The sequence below is a fragment of the Cervus canadensis genome, chromosome 3 (genome assembly GCF_019320065.1).
Source record: "Cervus canadensis isolate Bull #8, Minnesota chromosome 3, ASM1932006v1, whole genome shotgun sequence".
Lineage (NCBI taxonomy): Eukaryota > Metazoa > Chordata > Mammalia > Artiodactyla > Cervidae > Cervus > Cervus canadensis.
The window spans coordinates 94,040,332-94,061,089 of record NC_057388.1 but is presented as its reverse complement, the minus strand read 5'-3'; the positions used below and the strand labels follow the sequence as shown (position 1 = coordinate 94,061,089).

Here is a 20,758-nt window from a genome sequence, read left to right as displayed (position 1 = left end):
CTTGGAAGGAAAGTTATGATCAACCTAGATAGCATATTAAAAAGCAGAGGCATTACTTTGCCAACAAAGGTCCGTCTAGTCAAGGCTATGGTTTTTCCAGTGGTCATGTATGGATGTGAGAGTTGGACTGTGAAGAAAGCTGAGCGCCAAAGAATTGATGCTTTTGAACTGTGGTGTTGGAGAGAACTTTTGAGAGTCCCTTGGACTGCAAGGAGATCCAACCAGTCCATCCTAAAGGAGATCAGTCCTGGGTGTTCATTGGAAGGACTGATGTTGAAGCTGAAACTCCAATACTTTGGCCACCTCATGCAAAGAGTTGACTCATTGGAAAAGACCCTGATGCTGGGAGGGATTGGGGGCAGGAGGAGAAGGGGATGACAGAGGATGAGATGGCAGGATGGCATCACTGACTCGATGGACATGAGTTTGAGTAAACTCCGGGAGTTTGTGATGGACAGGAAGGCCTGGCGTGCTGTGACTCATGGGGTCACAAAGAGTCGGACACGACTGAGTGACTGAACTAAAGGGTCCTCTACTTCAAACACCTATCCATTGTTTTATTCTCTTTCACATAAAATCTTTCAAATATTTTTAAGATTGTTCCCCTAGTAAATTAAATAACCTTCTCTTATATTTCTACTCGCTCTTTTTCACTACTCCCCTTTGAGTAAATTCTACTTTGTCTTTTCTGAACAACCCTGCCTACACTTTCATCTCCTATGGTTTTCTTCTCCCCTTGCCCCAGTCACTCCTACACTCTCTTCCCTTCTCTTCCCCAAATTCATCTCACTGCCTCCCAGTTCTCACAGGCGATTTCTTCTGTCTGGATGTCCTTTGTCTTCTGAGTGTGCACCTACTCCACCTGACATATGCCTAATTACTTTCAACAGCCACTGTAAGCCTTGTGATCTCTGTGGACTGCTCTACAACAATCTGAGGTCAATTTAAACATCTCCCTGCTGGGCCATCCCCTAACTGTGCATTAATGCACTTAATGGGTCATAATTACTGGTTCCTATGTCTTTCTCAGTTATTAGACTATCAGCTCCTTTATGTACAGTGTAATAACTTCACTTATAATAACTTATAAGCTAGTTGAGGTTTTATTCATCTTTATATCCCTTGAATCTTAACACAGTGCCTGACCCATAATAGGCACAGGAAAAATATTTGGTAAATTAAGTTTTGAATTAAACTCATAATTGGAACATGCCCAGTTAACATCTCCCATCACAGAATGGGAAAATGACCTTAGTTATTCTCAATATCTTACCTCTTTCAATACAACCTTAGGTCAAAAGCCAGATATTATTCTGGCAGCTGCATGGTTATCTTCAGACATATTAGACTGTCTTTCAATTAAAATGTTCACCTGGCTTCTTCACATGGCTCCCCAACTATGATTAAAATGAACTACTTTTTTTATGGAAATTTCGATCTTTTCTCTATATAGCAGCAGGACAAATAATTTCAGTTTTTCCAGATTCTGTAACTCTTATGCTTAAAGCCCCTGCCAACAACTTCCCACTGCAATTAGAATAAAATCCAAATAATTTTCACGGCCTGCAAGACTATGGTCTGACTCCTATGATGTCCTTGTCTTCTTTCACTCTCGCCCTCACTCATGATGTCCCGCCCACTGTGGTTTTTGTGTCCTTTGGCAGGCCTTTGCTGTCACCTCAAGCTCTGCAATCCCTGGAACAGCCTTCCCAACAACTCTGGTATCTTGTCATCATATAGGTTCCAGATCGAATGCTCCAATCTCAGAGAGGCCTTCCCTTAGTACACTCCTTACACAGTTCCCTCTACCAGCCCCCATCTCTATCCTACTGCCTTGTTTTACTTCCTTCCTAGAACTCCATATTATTGAAATTATCTTATTCTTTACCTAGGAATTTCCCTTGTAGCTCAGATGGTAAAGAGTCTGCCTTCAATGCAGTAGACCTGGGTTCAATCCCTGGGTTGGGAAGATCCCCTGGAGAAGGAAATGGCAACTCACTCCAGTATTATGCCTAAAGAATTCCATGGATGGAGGAGCCTGGCAAGCTACAGTCCATGGGGTCGCAAAGAGTCAGACCCGACTGAACAACTTCACTCAGTCATGAATATTCTTTACCTATTCATTGTCTGAATCACCCCCTCAAAAAGAAATGCCAAGAAAGCAGTGACCTTACCTTCTTACTCATTGTATGACAAGAAATGCTTTGTGCTATAAAAACATCTGAGATACAGTCAGCTATTCTTTGCGAGTCAATAACCGAGAAAAAGTCTATCTTAAAACAATTAAATTTTCTTAAACAACTCTGACCACTAAACTAAAGCCTTTCCATTAGTCAAAGATAAACAAAAGGCAATATGGTGAATATCAAATACACTGCATCTTTAGAAACTACTGTGGAATCTAAATGGTATAACAGTTGAAATTTCAAGTGAATAATTCTGTATTTATGTACTGCCTTACCATAGGTTAAGTGTCAACCTACCAGCCAAAAGAAGTTCAACAGCTGCCAGTTCTCCAATATCAAAAAGGTCACTGAGGATAAAAGCCTCTCTAATGAGCTGTTCGGGAAGAAGTCGGGTTCCCTGTTGACCCTGAATGGCAACTCCCTCTGTGCTGGCTTTCTGAACCTTCTCATGTTGTTGAACGTTTTTTGGCTACAATAGTAAAAAGAAATAAATGGGATCATCTCATGAAAATGGTGCACGGAAACAAGGTGGTAAGCTGTTACCTAGAGAAGCTCACTCACAAAGCAGTCAGGTAACAAGACAAACAGTGTTTATCATACAATCTACAGTTAGAACTTTATGAGGTAACGTTTTACATCACTTTCAACTTTTTACACTATGATTACCTTCTCAGTAACTATTTCTGCTCAACTCTGAAAGGTTGAGAAATCACACAAAACAGCATCCGACTTTTCAAGTGTCTAAGGAACTTTCCAATCACATCTTTAAGAAGTATAAAAACAATGAATCTTCAAGTGGAAGATAGCAAATGGAAATGAACTGCTGAATTAATTAGGACTAATGATAGCTTATTAGTATGTCATTTTAAAATGTGGTCTTATTTGCAAAAAGGTTTACCTGCAAATATTTTACACATAACATAGTACAGAATTACATGATGGACCATAAAATCTTAGGTATTTATACACTGAAAAAGGCCATATAGTCATTTAATCCACCTTCTCTATTTGCAGAAGGGAAAAACTGATGCCCAGAGAAGTCAGGTGGCTTGCCTACGGTCACACAACTCTTCAGTGGGCAAGCCAAGACTGGAACTCAGTTCAACTGGCTCCCAGGCCAGGGCTCTTTCTGGTAAGACAAACCCATAAATAGCTCTTAGATGGCCTTGCTGGTATATAAAGGAAACTGTCAAACAGCGGGGAAAGGAGTTTCCAAATATGAACCCCCACCACTGAAGTAATCTACTCCTCGTTGAAAAGTATGTCAAGACGCAGTGACGCCCTTCGCTTCCCCCAACCCCGCAGAAAAAAAAAAAAGAAAAAAAAAAAAAGACGCAGTGACTAACGATATGTAAGAATTAACTCGTTCACCTAACACAACTTACATAACGTTATGAAGAGTTAAAATGTTGACGTGTACCTGGAAATAAATAAAATAATCAACCTTACTAAGCTTAGATGGATTAACTGCAAGTTAGAAATTCCAAGAAGGCTTCTATTTCTGGAATATGTGGACCTTCCAAAATCATATTCAAATACTATCAAGATACCGGCTAGCTAGAATTAAAAGCTATATAACTTCCATGGAGAACAGAAAGAAGAGAATAATTCCTCCTAGGAAATTTCCATCTTTAGAAAAAACTTAAATCAATAGACTAGAACAAGTAACATATTGCATTTAAATGCATTAAGAATTTACTTGCTCCCTCAATCTTTAAAGGAAAAAGCAAATTCAAGAAGCAAAAAAAGAAAATCTCCTACAGGGTTTCTGAACAATGAGATGAAGTCAGGTTTGTGTTTCTTCAAAATCATGTCAAGGAGGTGGACCGCTTCAGGTTGTCTTCTCCAGAGAGCATTTCCCACAGTCTGCCAAATGTCTTTGTAAGGACCCCACAGACTAGCAGCTTAAAGGAAAAATAAATAAAATCAGCATCAAGTATAACATACATTTGGAAAGTAAGGCAAAGTTATTGTCTACACATTTTAGTCACACTCACAGCAACTTTTAAATATAAGGAATTACATATACAAACCAAACATTAACGTAAAAGAGTATTAAAATTCACGAGCAATAACATAAACATCATTTTACCTGACTTAATATAAAATAAATACTGACTTTAAACTGAAGCATTAGTGGAACCTGGTTTTGTCACTTTATTGGTTATGTGGCATGCAGTAAGAAACTAACCTCTTTGAATTTCAGTTTCCTTATATAGAAAATAGGGACATCACCTGCTTCATAAGGTTGAATGGACTAAGAATAAACTAGGTAAAACATACAATACAGTGTCTGGCATATCACAGTCACTCAATAAATGTAACTGCCTTTCCTTCCCTCCCTATCATCCAGAGGAAAAGCAGGAATGGGGGGAGGAGGAACCAGAGTCTGTAAAACTTAGAAGCTGAAAAAAGTATTTTATTTGCTTGGGACACTAGCTGTTAAAAAACAGCATAGAAATACAGAATTCTTCTGTAAACTCATTTAATAAAGGATCACATTTTTCTTTGTAAAGATACTAAGAATAATAAGTAATACAGAGCTATTGCTATGTGCTACTAAGTACCGTTTGAAAAAAATGACACAGAAGCCCAAAGTTTCTGTTTGCAAACAATCAGACATGGTACCCCTATATGTTAATAAAGACTCTGAAAGGGAAACTAACCAAAACCACTCACTCACTCAACGGATGCACTAACTATAGCTCAAACCGCAGAGTAGGCTGCAAACATGTTTAACTGATATCTAAGAAAACACAAATCCCACTAAAGTCACCAGGACAGTCAGAATGACATGCAAGACAGCTGTGACCTAACTAAACGCATTACAATCTTGTGAACAGTGTTGTCAGAAGGCGGCAAAGTACTGTGCAAATTTTTTTAAAGGGATATGCGAGAAAATAAAAGTCACACAGTCATGTCCAACTCTGTGACCCCATGGACTATACAGTCCATGGAATTCTCCAGGCCAGAATACTGGAGTGAGTAGCATTCCCTTCTCCAGGGGATCATCCCAACCCAGGGATCGACCCCAGGTCTTCCACATTGCAGGTGGATTCTTTACCAGCTAAGCCACAAGGGAAGCCCGATGTCCAAGAAGAGGACAGACTAAACCAGTCAAGCTGAAGCATTCATTCACTGTATTGAGGGCCTTCCACGTGTCAGGGACTATAGAGCAAGCAGAACAGACAGGATCCCTGGGCTTATGGAACTTATAGATTGATGAGAAAGACAGGCATTAAATGCAGAATTCAAAACACAACTAACAGTCTAATGAAAGGTATGATGAAGAAGTAGAGTCCTAGGAGAACATACAAAAGGAAGCATCTAACTTGATGTGATGGGCAGGGAGGAAGCTGTGTGTCAGATCTTTGCTATGGAGATGTGAGCAAAAGGGGATCACTTGTCTTGACCTTACATAGAGAACAATCACCCAACTCCCAACTTTGCTTTTCCCATCTTGACCCTAAACTTGCCAATCTTCTGATGGAAAATACAGCATGTCATATAAACTTTCCAGAATAAAATGTGCTGAGGAAATGAGGACCCACGCAGATGTACTTCCCACTAAAGATCAATTAACTGACATACTGATTTACATATCTGTCTGAGGGTGAGTAGAGAAAATCAATTACTGGCATCTACTCGACTCTGGATACAACTAACAAATATCACATCTCCAGGCCTGCCAAGATGAGGACCCGACCCTGGATCCTGGTGACTGCCTGTGAGGGACCAGTTGGACGGTGGCTACCTGACTCCCCCAGAGATCATTTTCTTGGCTCTTTCCAGCTGCTGAGGACAGAGCAGGTTTGAGCCTTGTCTTCCTGGCCAAGATGGAATTTTTCCAATTAGCAAATGGGCAAGTTTCAAGTAGTAGATGACAAAATGCATGTACGCTCAGTCACTCAGTTGTGTCCGATTCTTTGCAATTCTCCAGGCAAGAATACTGGAGTGGGTTGCCATTTCCTTCTCCAAGGGATCTGGCCAACACAGAGACTGAACCTGCATCTCCTGCATTGGCAGGTGGATTCTTTACCACTGAGCCACCTGGGAAGCCCCAGAAGACAAAATAAACCTGCACAGTGGTGTGACTGACAGACTAACTAGAATATGAAATTTCAGGACCCAAGGCTGATTGGTCGGTAAGTTACTCATGAGGTGATGGAACCTAAAGCAGGCTGAGGGCAGTAAAACAGAAAGGCGAGAGCTTTTGGTAGAGTCAGAACTGGCTACTGATTGGCACAGGGTATGAAGGAAAGTTATCAAAACTGACTTGTAGGGACTTCCTAGTGGTTCAGTGGGTACGGCTCAGTGCTCCCAATGCAGGGGCCCGGGTCCGATCCTTGGCCAGGGAACTCAGTCTCACATTTGGCAACTAAGACCCAGTGCAGCCAAATTAAAAGAAATAAATAGTTTAAAAAAAAAAAAAACTGACTTGTAGGTAAATGCGAAAGTCACCTTACCACACCTATTTTTTAAAATCTGACAAAAAGCTAACAAAAGACTGTCTGTAAAAATAATACTTAATAGAACCTCTGATGAATGATTCTTTGCACTATACATAGCTTAAATAAGTTCAGTGAATTCTAGAGAAAATTCTACTTCTCTCCTTTTACAGGAAGGCATCCAATAACAGATCAAAAATCCCACCTATTCACCCATTCATCACGGGCTAGGTATGCATAAGCTCGCAGTGTAGTGAGGAAGCACGTTTCCCACACAGTCACACTTCAGAGCAATCTCCAATAGGGGGTAAGGGCTATGACAGTGAAATACCCAGGGCAAAGATCGCACAACAGAGGAATGTGACCTCTCCAGGGAGATCAGGGAAGGCAAGGATGCACTGAGCAAGGGATGGTTATTAGGCTGAAATGCAAAGGATAAAAGGGGGAGTGGAAGGTGGTAGACATTAACACTCCAGGGAAAAAGGACAGCACGTGGGTTCCCAAGGCAAGAGGAAATGCTGCGTTCTCAAACTGCTGAAAACGCCAAGAGAGCCAGAGTACCGAGAAGGGTTCCGCAAGGGGGGCAGCTGGCACACCACGCAGGGCTTACTAGCTCCTGATAAGGATTTTGGTTTTACCCTTGAAGATCAAGCGAGAATAAGATCTCACATGTCTGCTGGACTTACTGAAACAGAAAAGCATGTAAAAGTTGACAGTCGTTTAGGAGGAGGGGAACAGACTAGAGAGGCTTCCCTGGTGGCTCGGCAGGAAACAATCTGCCTGCCAAGGCACAAGATGTGGGTTCAATCCCTGCATTGGGAAGATCCCCTGGAAAAGGAAATGGCAACCCACTCCAGTATTCTTGCCTGGGAAACCCTATGGACAGAGGAGCCTGGCGGGCTACAGTCCATGGGGTCGCAAAGAGTCTCATGCAACTCAGTGACTAAACAACAAGAGACTAGAGTGGGTGGAGGATGAGAAGGTATGGGAACAGTCAGTGCATACTGATGAATGTTTGAAAGATTTGACTGTGAAGAGGAGCAAGAGGACAGTAACTGGGGTGAGGCATGAAATCAAGAAAGAGGGCAGGTAGTGGAAAGAAAAGGAACAAGACACAGAGGCAAATCGACAAGAGGAGGGAGTAACAGGGATAAGGCTGTAAAGGGTAGGATCTACCTTAGACAGGAAGACACAGGGAAACTGACTCAAGAGTGTAGATATACCTACCTTTGTAGATTTAAGGGTGAAAAAAGAGTTCATGCCTGTTGGCTTCTTTCTGTGTGACTAGGAGACTAAGGGATCAGTTGGAGGTTAAAGATTTGATGAGCGTGGAAAAGGTCTGAAACAGACAATGCTATGAAGAGGACAGGAGTGATCAGACAGCCCTCCAAGGACTGACAGTGTTAATGGCTGCTTACTCACAAGCCTATAGGTCTACTCAGCCAGGCTGACATGGGTCACAATACTAGTAAATCATGCAGCTGAAACTCAAGCATAGGGCTCTGAATTCTACAATCTACTTTCTTCCCTTTCTACAATTCTAAGATGTTTAAGTTTTTTCTTGAACTATGATAAAAAGCACATAGAATAGAATTTTCCATTTTAAACATTTTGAAGTATGCAGTTCAGTAGCCTTAAGGGCAATCATACTGTTGTGTAACAGATCTCCAGAACTCTTTCATCTTGTAAAACTGAAATTTTGTACCCATTAAACAAGCCCCCATTTCCCCCTCCCCTCCGCCTCTGGCAACCAACATTTTTTGCTTCTATGAGTGTGACTACTTTCAATCCCTCACATAAGTAGAATTATACAGTATTTGTCTTTTTGTTACTGGCTTACTTCACTTAGCAGAATGTTCAAGGTTCAATCATGTTGTAGCATACGACAGGATTTCCTTTTCAAAGATGAATAATATTCCATTATAGATGTATAGACCACACTACTAACCCATTAACTTGTCAATGGGCGTTTGGGTTACTTTCCTGGACATCTTTTTTTTTTTTTTTAAATATTCTCCTGGGACTTCCCTGGTGGTTTAGTGGCTAAGACTCCACACTCCCAATGCAGGGGGCCGGGTTTGATGTCTGGTCAGGGAACTAGATCACACATGTCATAACTAAAGATCTCGAATGCCACAACTAAGATCCAGTGCAGCCAAATATATATATATATATATATATAAAATTTCTCCTGACTCAGCTCTTAAAAATGTTTTTTTTCTATGTGGCCAATTAAACACTCCTGCCACAAGGCATTATTATACAATGTATACTCTTTGCAGCTGTTGGCAACAGCATTTTCCTTCAACTTAAGAATAGTAACTTACAATGAGTATATACTAAAGAAAAGTATATAACCACATATATAACATGCAAGACTTGTTTTAAGTTTACATCTGGGTGGAGGGCAGGACATCAATATTAAGAAAGTAACTTCACTGCTAACATTCAGATACATGAAAATACTATGTAATGAAATGAATTAGGTTTTGCTTAACTGGGGCTGCCCTGGTGGCTCAGACAGTAGAAAACATCTGCCTGCAATGCAGGAGACCTAGATTCGATCCCTGGTTCAGAAAGATCGCCTGGAGAACGGAATGGCAACCCACTCCAGTATTCTTGCCTGGAGAATTCCACAGACAGAGGAGCCTGGTGGGCTGCAGTCCACAGGGGTTGCAAAGAGTCAGAGATGACTTGAGTGACTAACACTTTCACAAGTAGGAACATGTAGAAGTTTAAGTATCAAAGACTGGCTTCAAGGGAAAAAAAAAAAAGACGACTGGCTTTAAATTTTAAATCATTAGCTGTATAATCTTGAAGAAGTTAATAAGACTCTTATCTCCAAATCTGTAAACTGATGTATTTAATACCAACTACCCCAGAGTTGTATAAGGGGGACTAAATGAAAGCACAACTCTCAGTCCAGTGCCTGGAAAAAAGGAGGTGCTCAATAAACATAATTCATTATTATAAAATAATTTATCATAGTGGCTCTGAAAGAAAGGGTTTGATTTACAAAAGTCAGATTTAGACAAGTTTTCAAAAATATCAGTCATGTGAAAAGAATAAGTGAAAAGTGAAAGTCGCTCAGTAGTGTCCGACTCTTTGCAACCCCATGGACTATACATACAGTCCATGGAATTCTCCAGGCCACAATACTGGAGTGGGTAGCTCTTCCCTTCTCCAGAGGATCTTCCCAACCCAGGTGTCCCGCATTGCAGGCGGATTCTTTATCAGCTGAGCAACCACAGAACCCCATGAAAAGAATATATCAGCAACAAGAAAAGACTGTACAGAGACAGAAAGAAAAGGCGCCCAGAAAAAGGGTCCTCTTGAGTGAAATGCCCTACAAGCATTTACCAGGCAGATGTGCTCTTAACTACCCATGAAGCTTAGCACGGCTCAATCAAGGCATTCTAAGCAGGAAATTTTTCATCTACCAGGCACCTTCCGGCCGCCACAGCACTTCTGGCATCCTAGGCCGGCCCACTAGGCTGCAGCAGGGCATCCCAGGAATTGTAACAATCAGAATGCACCCACTCTTTCAAACGCCCAGGTGGGGACAGGGGTACGGGTGGGGCGGGGGGTACTCGCCCGACTGAGAATTGACAAGAAAACCCAATCCAACTCCGTCAAACTTTCTTCTCTCCCTTCTAGATTCTGCCCGTCCCCGACGGTCTACTGCTCCAAACGTTCAGGAGCATCCAGAGACGGGCCACAGAAGCCAAGCCGGGAGTCACGGCATTCTGGACCAGCTTCCGGATTGCAGGCTTCATAACCAAGGGGCCTCGCTTTCTGTAGAATTACCCATCCACCCACCCGCCCACCCAACCTAGAAGGGCCCCAGGGACTATTCTGAGGTGGGAGTTTTCATTTAAGCCTGAGCTCGTGGCTGAGAATTATCTCCGGTCTCCTGGTCCCATTGCCAGAGACTTGCTAATCCTGCAGGAATTCGGGCCGCAGACACATACTGGGATGGGGAATGGAAGGCACTAGACTAGGCCCTGGTTATGAGAACTGCCCGTCCTGTTCCAGTGGATCAAGCCTCCCTGCCTCGACCCTTAAGATCCAATTCTAGGGCTAGAACCGCAGTGCCGACGCGCGCCATTCAAACTGGGGAGGGGCGGGACTCTAGCCCTGGAGCTAAGGAGAAGGAGGCACTTATGCACAAGTGGGGTCCTGGACTCCGAGGAAACTCACTGCCCGGGTCTCTACCTAAAGGGCGGGTCAGCCCCCTGCCCACAGCTTGCATTCTGTCCCGGCCGCACCTACCCGAATTTACCGCCAACAGCGTCGCCATCTTGGAGGCGCAATAACTGAGCCCTCCTGCCGCACGGAAGCCCCAGAAGGAGGTGAGGCTGCCCGGGGCGACGCCTGATCAGAAAGGTACCACTCTGTCCCTCTCGAACTGCACTCTCGACCGACCCAAGCGTACAGATACTCGAAAATCTGCTCTGAGTCACAGACGTCAATTTTCGCTGGGATTATTCCCATTCAAGTAAAGGCGAGGGCAACCAGTTCGGAGACGCGGGGTCCTCGAGTTGACGTCCATCGTGCAGTGCATTCTGGGACTTGTAGTTTTGTTTATAATGATTCAAGTTGGTTAGCTAGGGACTTCCCTGACATCCAGTGATTAAGACTCCGTGCTTCCACAGTAGGAAACACAGTTCGATCCCTGGTCGGGGAAAGAAGATCCTGCGTGCCACGAAACTCATCCAAAAGGAAAAATAAATAAAAGGAGAATGCTAAAAAAAAAGTAAACTGAAGCAGAAAAAGATTAGTTATTGAAATGACACCCACTTATGATATTATGAAAGCTGTAAATTCAAATAATTCTACTTTAAATCTTTCTTGCATCACTCCCTTACTTTGGGGAGTTGAGTGGGGTGTACGGTGACAAACTTCAAAAAGCAACTTGACCGGTTACAAACTAAATTTTCATTACATTTCATCTATATGCCAAGCATATTGTGTGAATATAGTTGCATGCAATTAAACAATCATAATTTTTTATTATGAAAATTTCAGATGTGTACAAAATTAGAATAATGAATGTTCGGCTTCAATAACTGGTCAATTCCTGTACCATACCCCCAACATGGGAGATTATATTGAAGCAATTTCCAAACATATCATTTCATAAACACCAAATATTTTCCTGCCTAAGCACCTCCAAATAGACGAACCTTCTTTTTTCACTTGCTGAATTTTAGTTTGCTAATTTTCAAACTAAAATACAGTCTTTACCATTTGCTATCACATGCCAGATATTTATTAAGAATTTGCTATCAAACAAGAAGGCACTACTGTGTAGCACAGGGAACTATATTCAATACCCTGTGATAAAACATACTAAAAAAGAATATGAAAAAGAAGGTATGTATATATGTGCATAACCAAGTCACTTTGATATACAGCAGTAATTAACACAACATTGTAACTCAACTACATTTCAATAAAAAAGAAATTTAAAAAAGAATTTGTTTTAAATTAAAAAAAACATATGCCAGATATTTATTAGAGATATTTATTAAGAATGTTGTTGCTGTTACATTATTTCACTTAATCCATGAAACAATCCTACTAGGGAGATATAATTAGAGCTACTTATCTTAGAGATTTTTTATGTACCTTACAACCCCACTTTCTCAACTTCTCCTACATTTTACTGAATTTGGGAGAAATTAGAATTTATATTCCTATTTCACTGTTGGAAAAAAAATAATTAAATAATTTAGACAAAATCACAGAGTATGTTGTTGAGAACAGCAAACATTCATTCTTTAGAATGAATAATATGGAATGACACAGTTTACATTAGGTGGAACACAACAGTCAGTGGTGATTTTTTTGAAAGTCATTGTCAGATAGAGACAAATGCCAGATTACAATAAAAGTGATTTTAAGGAGAGAAGGGGGAAAGCAAATGAAAAGGTAAAGGGATTTTTCCTGAAGTTTATCACGAAAGTGAGAAGAATTTTGAGCAGAAACTTGGCAGGAAGTAGCACTCAAAGATTTTCTTTCTCAGCACAACTATTATGAGCCTTCCCCTTGCACTCTTTAAGCCCACACATTTCCCTCTTTGTAGATCACTCGCTTTCGATGAAGGAACTCTTTAACTCTAACTTCCTGCAACTCCCCCTCGCGCATCATCTCATGTACAAGCATCTCACAGGTTTCCTCAGTCCATAGCAATTGGGGTATTGGCATTATAACTCTCCTAAAACTGTTCTCAGTATGATCACCAGTGATTAATTGGTGATTAATTAAATGTGATTAATTAAATCTCACAAGCACTTTTCCAAATAGCATAGAAATTCTTTTCTCCTTTGACTTGTGGGGTACCACTCCTCCTGGTTTTCCTCCTGTCTTTATAGTTCTTTTTTTAATAGTTCTTTTAAAATCTCTATGGCCTTTTCTTTCTCTTCTCATTATTAAATGTAGTTCTTCCCTTTTGATCATTCCCAGCCTGGATTCTTTTTTTTTTTTTTTTATGTTTATTTACTTATTTATTTGGCTGTGCCCGATCTTAGTTGCAGAATGCAGGTTTTTTTTTTTTTAAGTTGAGGCATGCCAACTGTTAGTTGCAGCATGTAGGGATCTAATTCCCTGACTGAGGATCAAACTTGGGCCCGTTGCACTGGGTGCACAGAGTCTTAGACTCTGGACCATGAGGGAAGTACCCCACCCCTGCACCAGCCTCTATTCTACCATTCTGCCTACTTCTGGGAAATCTATGGCTTCTTACAGCCACCTGCTTGCTGATGAATTTTATATCTTTAACCTGGCCCTCTGTCTTAGAATTCAAATTTGTATATCCAACTTGTCCACCCCACACTTTTATTGATTGTCATATAGGCATCTCAAAATTAATTGATCCAAAGCTTAAATGAGCACTTTTTTCATAAAACTCAATCACTTGTATCTACTCAGTTGCCAAAGTCACAAACTTGACAATCATTCCATATTCCTCCTTCAATTGCCATATCCTATTCATCTTGCCTTGTGAATATTTCTGAAGCCCTTTTCCTCTTCTCTGCTCCCTGTGCCATTGTTGCATGAGGCCTCATCATCTTATACCTGCTATTTCACAATAGCCTTCTCACTGGTCTTCCTGATTTCCATCTCACCCATTCCCATGGTCTCCCAAAGTGATAGTCAAATACACAAATCACATCATGTGCTTGAAGTGAAAGTCACTCAGTCATCTTCGACTCTATGTGATTCAATGGACTATACAGTCCATGGAATTCTCCAAGCCAGAATACTGGAGTGGGTAGCCTTTCCCTTTTCCAGAGGATCTTCCCAACCCAGGGATCAAACCCAGGTCTCCCGCCTTGCGGGCAGATTCTTTACCAACTGAGCCACAAGGGAAGACCTAATCATGTGCTTTCCATAATCAAAATTTCTCAGAAACAAACAAAACTTCTCAATGACCTAGTCCCTAAGGGTAACACTGGGAACTTCTTAATAAGGCACTCATGCCATTTCCTGATCTGGTTCCATCCTCTTCAAACTTCCTACCCTTTTTCTTCCTCAAATGCCCTTTTTATTCTAATCACTCTTGAGTATTTGTTATTCCCTAGGTACATTTGTACCATGTACTTGTGCAACTACTATACTATCTGCCTAGAATGTCTATCTTTCCTTCTCCGTCCCTCTGTCGACCACCCACCAAGTTATCACCACCCACAACCCTGAATTCAAGGCATTATGTGATCATCTGCCACACTGATGACTCGCTTGGACCAAAAAAGTACAGTGTAAGTAACATTGAGTGAGTTCCAAGTCTAGCATCTGGAAGGCCTTGCTGCTTCCACTTGTGCTTTTTTTTTGCTGCTCTGAGACATCATGAAAGGAAATCCCAGCCAGCCTCCTTGAGAATGAAAGACCAGGAGGAGAGAAGTCTAACTAGCCTCCAGCTATTCCCAGCTAAACCAGCTAAGAGTCTAGAGTTGAGGAAGGCCATCTCGGATCCTCTAGTTCTAGTTAAACCATCACTTGACTGCAAACGGGTAAGTGAGTTCAGCCCACATTTTGGAAACATGAGCAAGTAAAAGGCTGCTGTTTTAAGCCACAGTTTCGTGGTTTGTTATGTTCAATAAACAACTGATTTCCTCCCAGAGAGCACAACTATGTCTTTTTATATTTGCGTTCCCTTCTGCTGCCACATCCCTAGCTTACAGTCACAACTCAGGAAAAAACAATCTGCAGAACCTGGTGCTTCCAAGATCCACTGGCAGGGAGAGAGGACACATATACGCAATTGCGGCTAAGAGTACAGAACCTAGAGCTAGGCTTCCTGGGTTCAAATTCTTACATATTAGCTGTGAAACCCTCCTTAGTGGCTTAGTTTTCTCATCTCTAGATGGGGGTGATAAGATGAGCATCTATATTGTAGAGTCGTTAAGAGGCTTATTTGTAAAGTGCTTACACTGTGCCTGACCTTTAGTGCTATGTGAGTGTTTTTAAATAAAGTTTTGCTAAGGCAGAATAAGTGTAACTGGAGGTATAGTCAACTACTTCAGTTCAGTTCAGTCGCTCAGTCGTGTCCAACTCTTTGTGACCCCATGAACTGCAGCACGCCAGGCCTCCCTGTCCATCGCCAACTCCCAGAGTTTACTCAAACTTGTGATTTATCTGGGGTGAGGGGTAGGACTGTGCCCTAGTCTAACTGATCTGTTATTTGTAATTTCCTTCCTTGCTCCAATTTATTGATTTTTAACTGTATACACAAAATTCTTTGAAATCTTAAAACAAGAAAGGTTAATTCTTTTTTCCTTTTTAAAAAAATGATGTATAATTACATACACCGTGTTAGTTTCAGGTGTACACCATAATGCTACAACACTTGTATGTACTGCAAAATGATCATTCATAAAAAGTCTTGTTAACATGGTCACCATGTTACAGATTTTTTTCCCTGCGATGAGAGCTTTTAAGATTCATTCTCTTAACAACTTTCAAATATGAAATACAGTATTATTAACTATGGTCACCATGGTATAATTCAATCCCCATGGTTTATTTATTTTATGACCTGGAAATTTGTACCTTTTGATTGCCTTCACCTCCACTCATCCTCCAACTTCTGCCTCTGGCAACCACCAATCTTTTCTTTGTTATGTATGAACTCGGTTTCATATGATTTGGGGATCTTTGTGTTGTTTTGGGGGAGGGTTGTTTTTGACCATGCCACACAGTTTATAGGATCTTAGTTCCTCCACCAGAGGCTGAATCTGGGCTTTCACAGCAGTGAAAACACTAAGTCCTAACTACTGGATCACCAGGGAAGTCCCAAGATTTCATTCTTTTTAACAGCTAAATTATATCCCATTATATGTATATAATATATAGCATTTTCTTTTTTTCATTTATCCATCAATGGACATTTCGGTTGCTTCTATATCTTCACTTTTGTAAATAAGATTGTAGTGAACATGAGGACATATAGCTCTTTTCTGGACAGTTAACTCTTATTTGGAGTCCAGGAAATAAAAATTAGGGAAAATTACATGAAGAAAATGGCACTTGAATGGACAGATGCTAGAATTTTACATGGTCCCGAGAGCTTATGGGGCTGGGAGAGGGAACAAATCAGTGAAAAAGTGACAAAGCCCAAGTTTTCATATTTAAAGATCTGCAACAATTCCTCTGGACAAGCCTTAGACATTGAGATGAGTTTCAAGTTCTGAGATTTTTCCATATCCAGCCAGTGAGGACTCCAGGCATGATAGACTCACCATCATGTTTGACGCCAGTCAGTAGCCAGCTGTGGAAAGTTTGCAATGGCAGAACTATTAGCCGTGGGACACTGGCGGAGGAGGAAACAAATCTTCACCAGATTGCCCTTGAGAGAGTCACAAACACCATGCAGCAAATGATTCTGTGTAAATGCTTCCCTTCAAAAGCAGGATTATTCCCATCGCCTCCTAATTGGTCTTCCTGCTGCCAGTCTCACTCATGCCCACTTTATCTTCCATACCATAACCAGAGGGACCATGTCATCCTCTCCCTAAAACCCTTCGAGTTCTTGTCAGTGCCCTGAGGGCAAGTCCACCCTTCTTACAATAGTTCAGTTCAGTTGCTCAGTCGTATCCAACTCTGCGACCCCATGGAATGCAGCACACCAGGCCTCCCTGTCCATCACCAACTCCCAGAGTTTACTCAAACTCATGTCCGTCAACTCGGTGATGTCATCCAACCATCTCATCCTCTGTTGTCCCCTTCTCCTCCTGCCTTCAATCCCTCCCAGCATCAGGGTCTTTTCCAATGAGTCAGGTCTTTGCATCAGGTGGCCAAAGTATTGGAGTTTCAGCTTCAACATCAGTCCTTCCAGTGAATATTAAGGACTGATCTCTTTAAGGATGGACTGGTTGGATCTCCTTGCAGTCCAAGGGACTCTCAAGAGTCTTCTCCAACACCACAGTTCAAAAGCATCAATTCTTCAGCACTCAGCTTTCTTTGTAGTCCAACTCTCACAACCATACATGACTATTGGAAAAACCATAGCCTTGACTAGACTGACCTTTGTTGGCACAGTAATGTCTCTGCTTTTTAATATGCTTCTAGGTTGGTCATAACTTTCCTTCCAAGGAGTAAGCGTCTTTTAATTTCATGGCTGCAGTCACCATCTGCAGTGATTTTGGAGCCAAAAAAAATAAAGTCTGACACTGTTTCCACTGTTTCCCCATGGATTTGCCATGAAGTGATGGGACCAGATGCCATGATCTTCGTTTTCTGAATGTTGAGCTTTAAGCCAACTTTTTCACTCTCCTATTTCATTTTCATCAAGAGGCTCTTTAGTTCTTCTTCACTTTCTGCCATAAGGGTGGTGTCATCTGCATATCTGAGGTTACTGATATTTCTCTCAGAAATCTTAATTCCAGCTTTTGCTTCTTCTTACAGTAGAACACAAGGAAGTTCATGATCTGACCCCTCAGGCCTCTTCACTTTAATCTCACACCTCCTCCCCGAAGGCTCTTTAGTGTTGACTGTGGTTACTTATATTCACATTCTTAGCTCCTCCAGCATCCACAGCAGTCCCTTCTTCATGGAGTATTCCCTCTGGCTACTGGAATCACCAGAAAGAAGTCTGAGCTCTGAAGAATTGATGCTTTTGAACTGTGGTACTGGAGAAAACTCTTGTGAGTCCCTTGGATAGCAAGATCAAACCAATCAATTCTAAAGGAAATCAATCCCAAATCCTCATTGGAAGGACTGCTGCTGAAGCTGAAGCTGCAATACTTTGACCACCTGATGCAAAGAGCCGACTTATTGGAAAGGACCCTGATGCTGGGAAAGATTGAGGGCAGGAGGAGAAGGGGACGACAGAGGATGAGATGGTTGGATGGCATTACCAACTCAATGGACATGAACTTGGACAGAGTGAGGGAGATAATGAGTCACAGGAAGGCCTGGTGGGCTGCAGTTGATGGGTTTTCAAAGAGTCAGACATGATTTAGTGACTAAACAACAACAGCAATTAGAGTCATAACTTTTTGCCTCTGAATCCTTGTTGGCATGATCTTCTTCTTCTAGAATACCTGTAGCCCCTTCATCTAAGTTACTCTTCTCAGGTGTCACTTTCCCCCATGGAACTCCTACCTCAGCCTGGACGATGTGCCCTCCTGTCTCTCCAGTAATGTACTACAATCTCCCACAGGTTTGTCAGTCATCGACTGGAAGCTGCATACAGAAAAGGAGAGGCAGCCAGCAGCCAACAAATATTCGTTGAATGAATAAAGATGAGATGTCCGGCTACCGTCTTCTACTCAGTGCCTGACTATACCATGGGCTCCTTGAAAAATGGCTCCACATACCGCCATCTCTCTTGTAAGTGACTGAAAACTCCAGAAAAGAAGGCTGGTGCCTCTGTTCCTGATGCATGGATTACCGATACAGACCTGAAGGGGATAGGGTCCTCCATGCTCCCTTACATGAAACACACCAGGGTCCAGCTAAGGAATTAGCTGGCGGAATCCCCTTGCGATGGACATGAATCTGAACAAACTCCAGGAGATAGTGAAGGACAGGGAAGCCTGGTGTGCTGCAGGTCATGGGGTTGCAAAGAATCAGACACGACCGAGCGACAGAACAGCAACAACGCTTTGAGAGGTTTTCCTATATAGATATGGTGGGAACTTTGGTCCTGACAGGAGGCATCACGGCAGTGCAGACATAGAAAAGGAAAATGAGCAGGGGTAAAGGAGTGTAAATGTACTGGTGGCAAAGTCAACTTATCTGATCAAAAAATAGTCTGGACTGTACCCCGGGAATTAGCATGACTACTTGGCTCCAGTCTGGGACGCCTTGTGTGTGAAGGAGAATGGGGAGTCGCTGAGGAAAGCAGAATTCTGTCTGAGTATGATGAAAGAGCAGGGCATTCATCCTATCAGAATACTCAAAGTGAAACTATGTACAAGGAACAAGAAAGCATTAACTGAAGTAAACTACCGTACTGTTCAGAACATGACGTAAACTCCAAAACAAAGGACAATAGGAAACATTTCCAAGTGCAAACAAATGCAAAAATAAATACATTAGAGAAAGATTTTTTAGATATCAGTTTACCACGAAGCTGTTGTGTGCATCATTTCTCTGCTTCCATTTGGCTTAGGGTCCTTCTTCAGCCATGTGCATTTTGTATCTTCTCTTCCTGCTTCGTGGAAGAGTTGAGATTTCAGGGAGGAACCAATCAACAGTGCAAGGTGTAGCATGCTGGTGGAGTTGAGAAGAGATTTTGAGGCAGGTTGCCCTGAATCTAAATTTCTACCTTGCCAGTGACTCACTGTGTGATTGTAAGCAAGTTTTTCAATCTCTCTGAGTTTCCTCATCCATTAAAATAGGAGTAATACTTTCCTTGAATTGCTGTGAAGAATCAGTAAACTAATATATGAACTTGACATAAAATACTTAGAAGATACTCTGCTATGGTCATAGGATGGTCAGAATGAAGAAGAGTGAAGGTAAAATATGGGGATTACCCAAAGAAAGAAGGAGCCACTGAATAAGAGTGTCTGATAAAGCTATACTAATACAGTCAGCCCTCTGTATCTGTGGGTTCCACAACTGAGGATTTAACCAACCACAGATTGAAAAAATTTGGAGAAAAAATTACAGAAAGTTCCAAAAAACAAAACTTGTGTTTGCCTTGTGCTGGCAATTATATACATAGTATTTACAATGTATTAGGTATTACAAGTAATTTAGAGATGATTTAAAGTATAGTGGGAGGAGAAGGATGTGTAATATAGCAATATGCAAATTCTATGCTATTTTATATAAGGGACTTGAGCATCCTCAGAATTTGGTATTGGTGGGGGCGGGCGGGGGGTGGGTCCTGGATCCAATCCCCTGTGAATACCCAGGGATGATTGTATTAACAATAGCATAGCACCAGTGAACTCTTTTAATGAGGCTCCCATGGGAGTGTTAACTCAGCCATGTTGCACAACCCTATACATTTTAAGCTGCCCATTTAATAAGCGTAGAAGCAGTCAAAGTGCAAAGTGTTAGTCCCTCAGTCACGTCTGGCTCTTTTCAACCCCTCCAGGCTCCTCTGCCCATGGGATTCTCCAAGCAAGAATACTGAAGTGGGTTGCCATTCCCAACTCCAGAGAATCCTCCGGACGCAGGGATTGAACCTGGATCTCCCACATTGCACGCAGATTCTTTACTGTCTGAGCTACCAGGGAAGCCCTGAGAGTAGTAATAAGACTAATTTAAATGCATTTGAAATTAGAAAATCAACATGGTCACTAGAACTTAGTTGAATATACTGTGATTTTAAGATTTTAATCTTTAGTCATAAGTGTGACGATGCCAAACAAGGTAACCATTTTTAAAATGTGGTTTTTCTAGAAAGGTACTATCTAGCACTGAAATATTGTTGCTTCTTGGTTTCTAAAATTACATCTGCACAGTACCTAGACCAAGTCTGGGTACTCATTTTTTAAAATTGTGATAAGATAAACATGGCGGCACTAATGGTAAAGAATCCACCTACCAATGGAGGAGATGGAAAAGACGTGGGTTTGACCCCCGAGTCAGGAAAATCCCCTGCAGTAGGAAATGGCAAAACATTCCAGTATCCTTGCCTGGAAAACTCCATGAGCAGAGGAG

The 20,758-nt window shown here is 41.7% G+C and overlaps 1 protein-coding gene across 1 annotated transcript in view; it reads right to left on the bottom strand.

The window, feature by feature from the left end:
• NUP205 (nucleoporin 205) overlaps window positions 1–11,047 on the bottom strand; it is an 80,632-nt gene extending 69,585 nt beyond the window's left edge. The window contains exons 1-3 of the mRNA XM_043463795.1: window positions 10,907–11,047; window positions 3,948–4,090; window positions 2,484–2,655 (exon numbers count right to left, since the gene is read on the bottom strand). Coding sequence (XP_043319730.1) covers window positions 2,484–2,655; window positions 3,948–4,090; window positions 10,907–10,934 — 343 coding nt within the window. The 5' untranslated portion in view covers window positions 10,935–11,047. The remainder of the gene's footprint in view (window positions 1–2,483; window positions 2,656–3,947; window positions 4,091–10,906) is intronic.
• Between the last annotated feature and the right edge of the window lie 9,711 nt (window positions 11,048–20,758).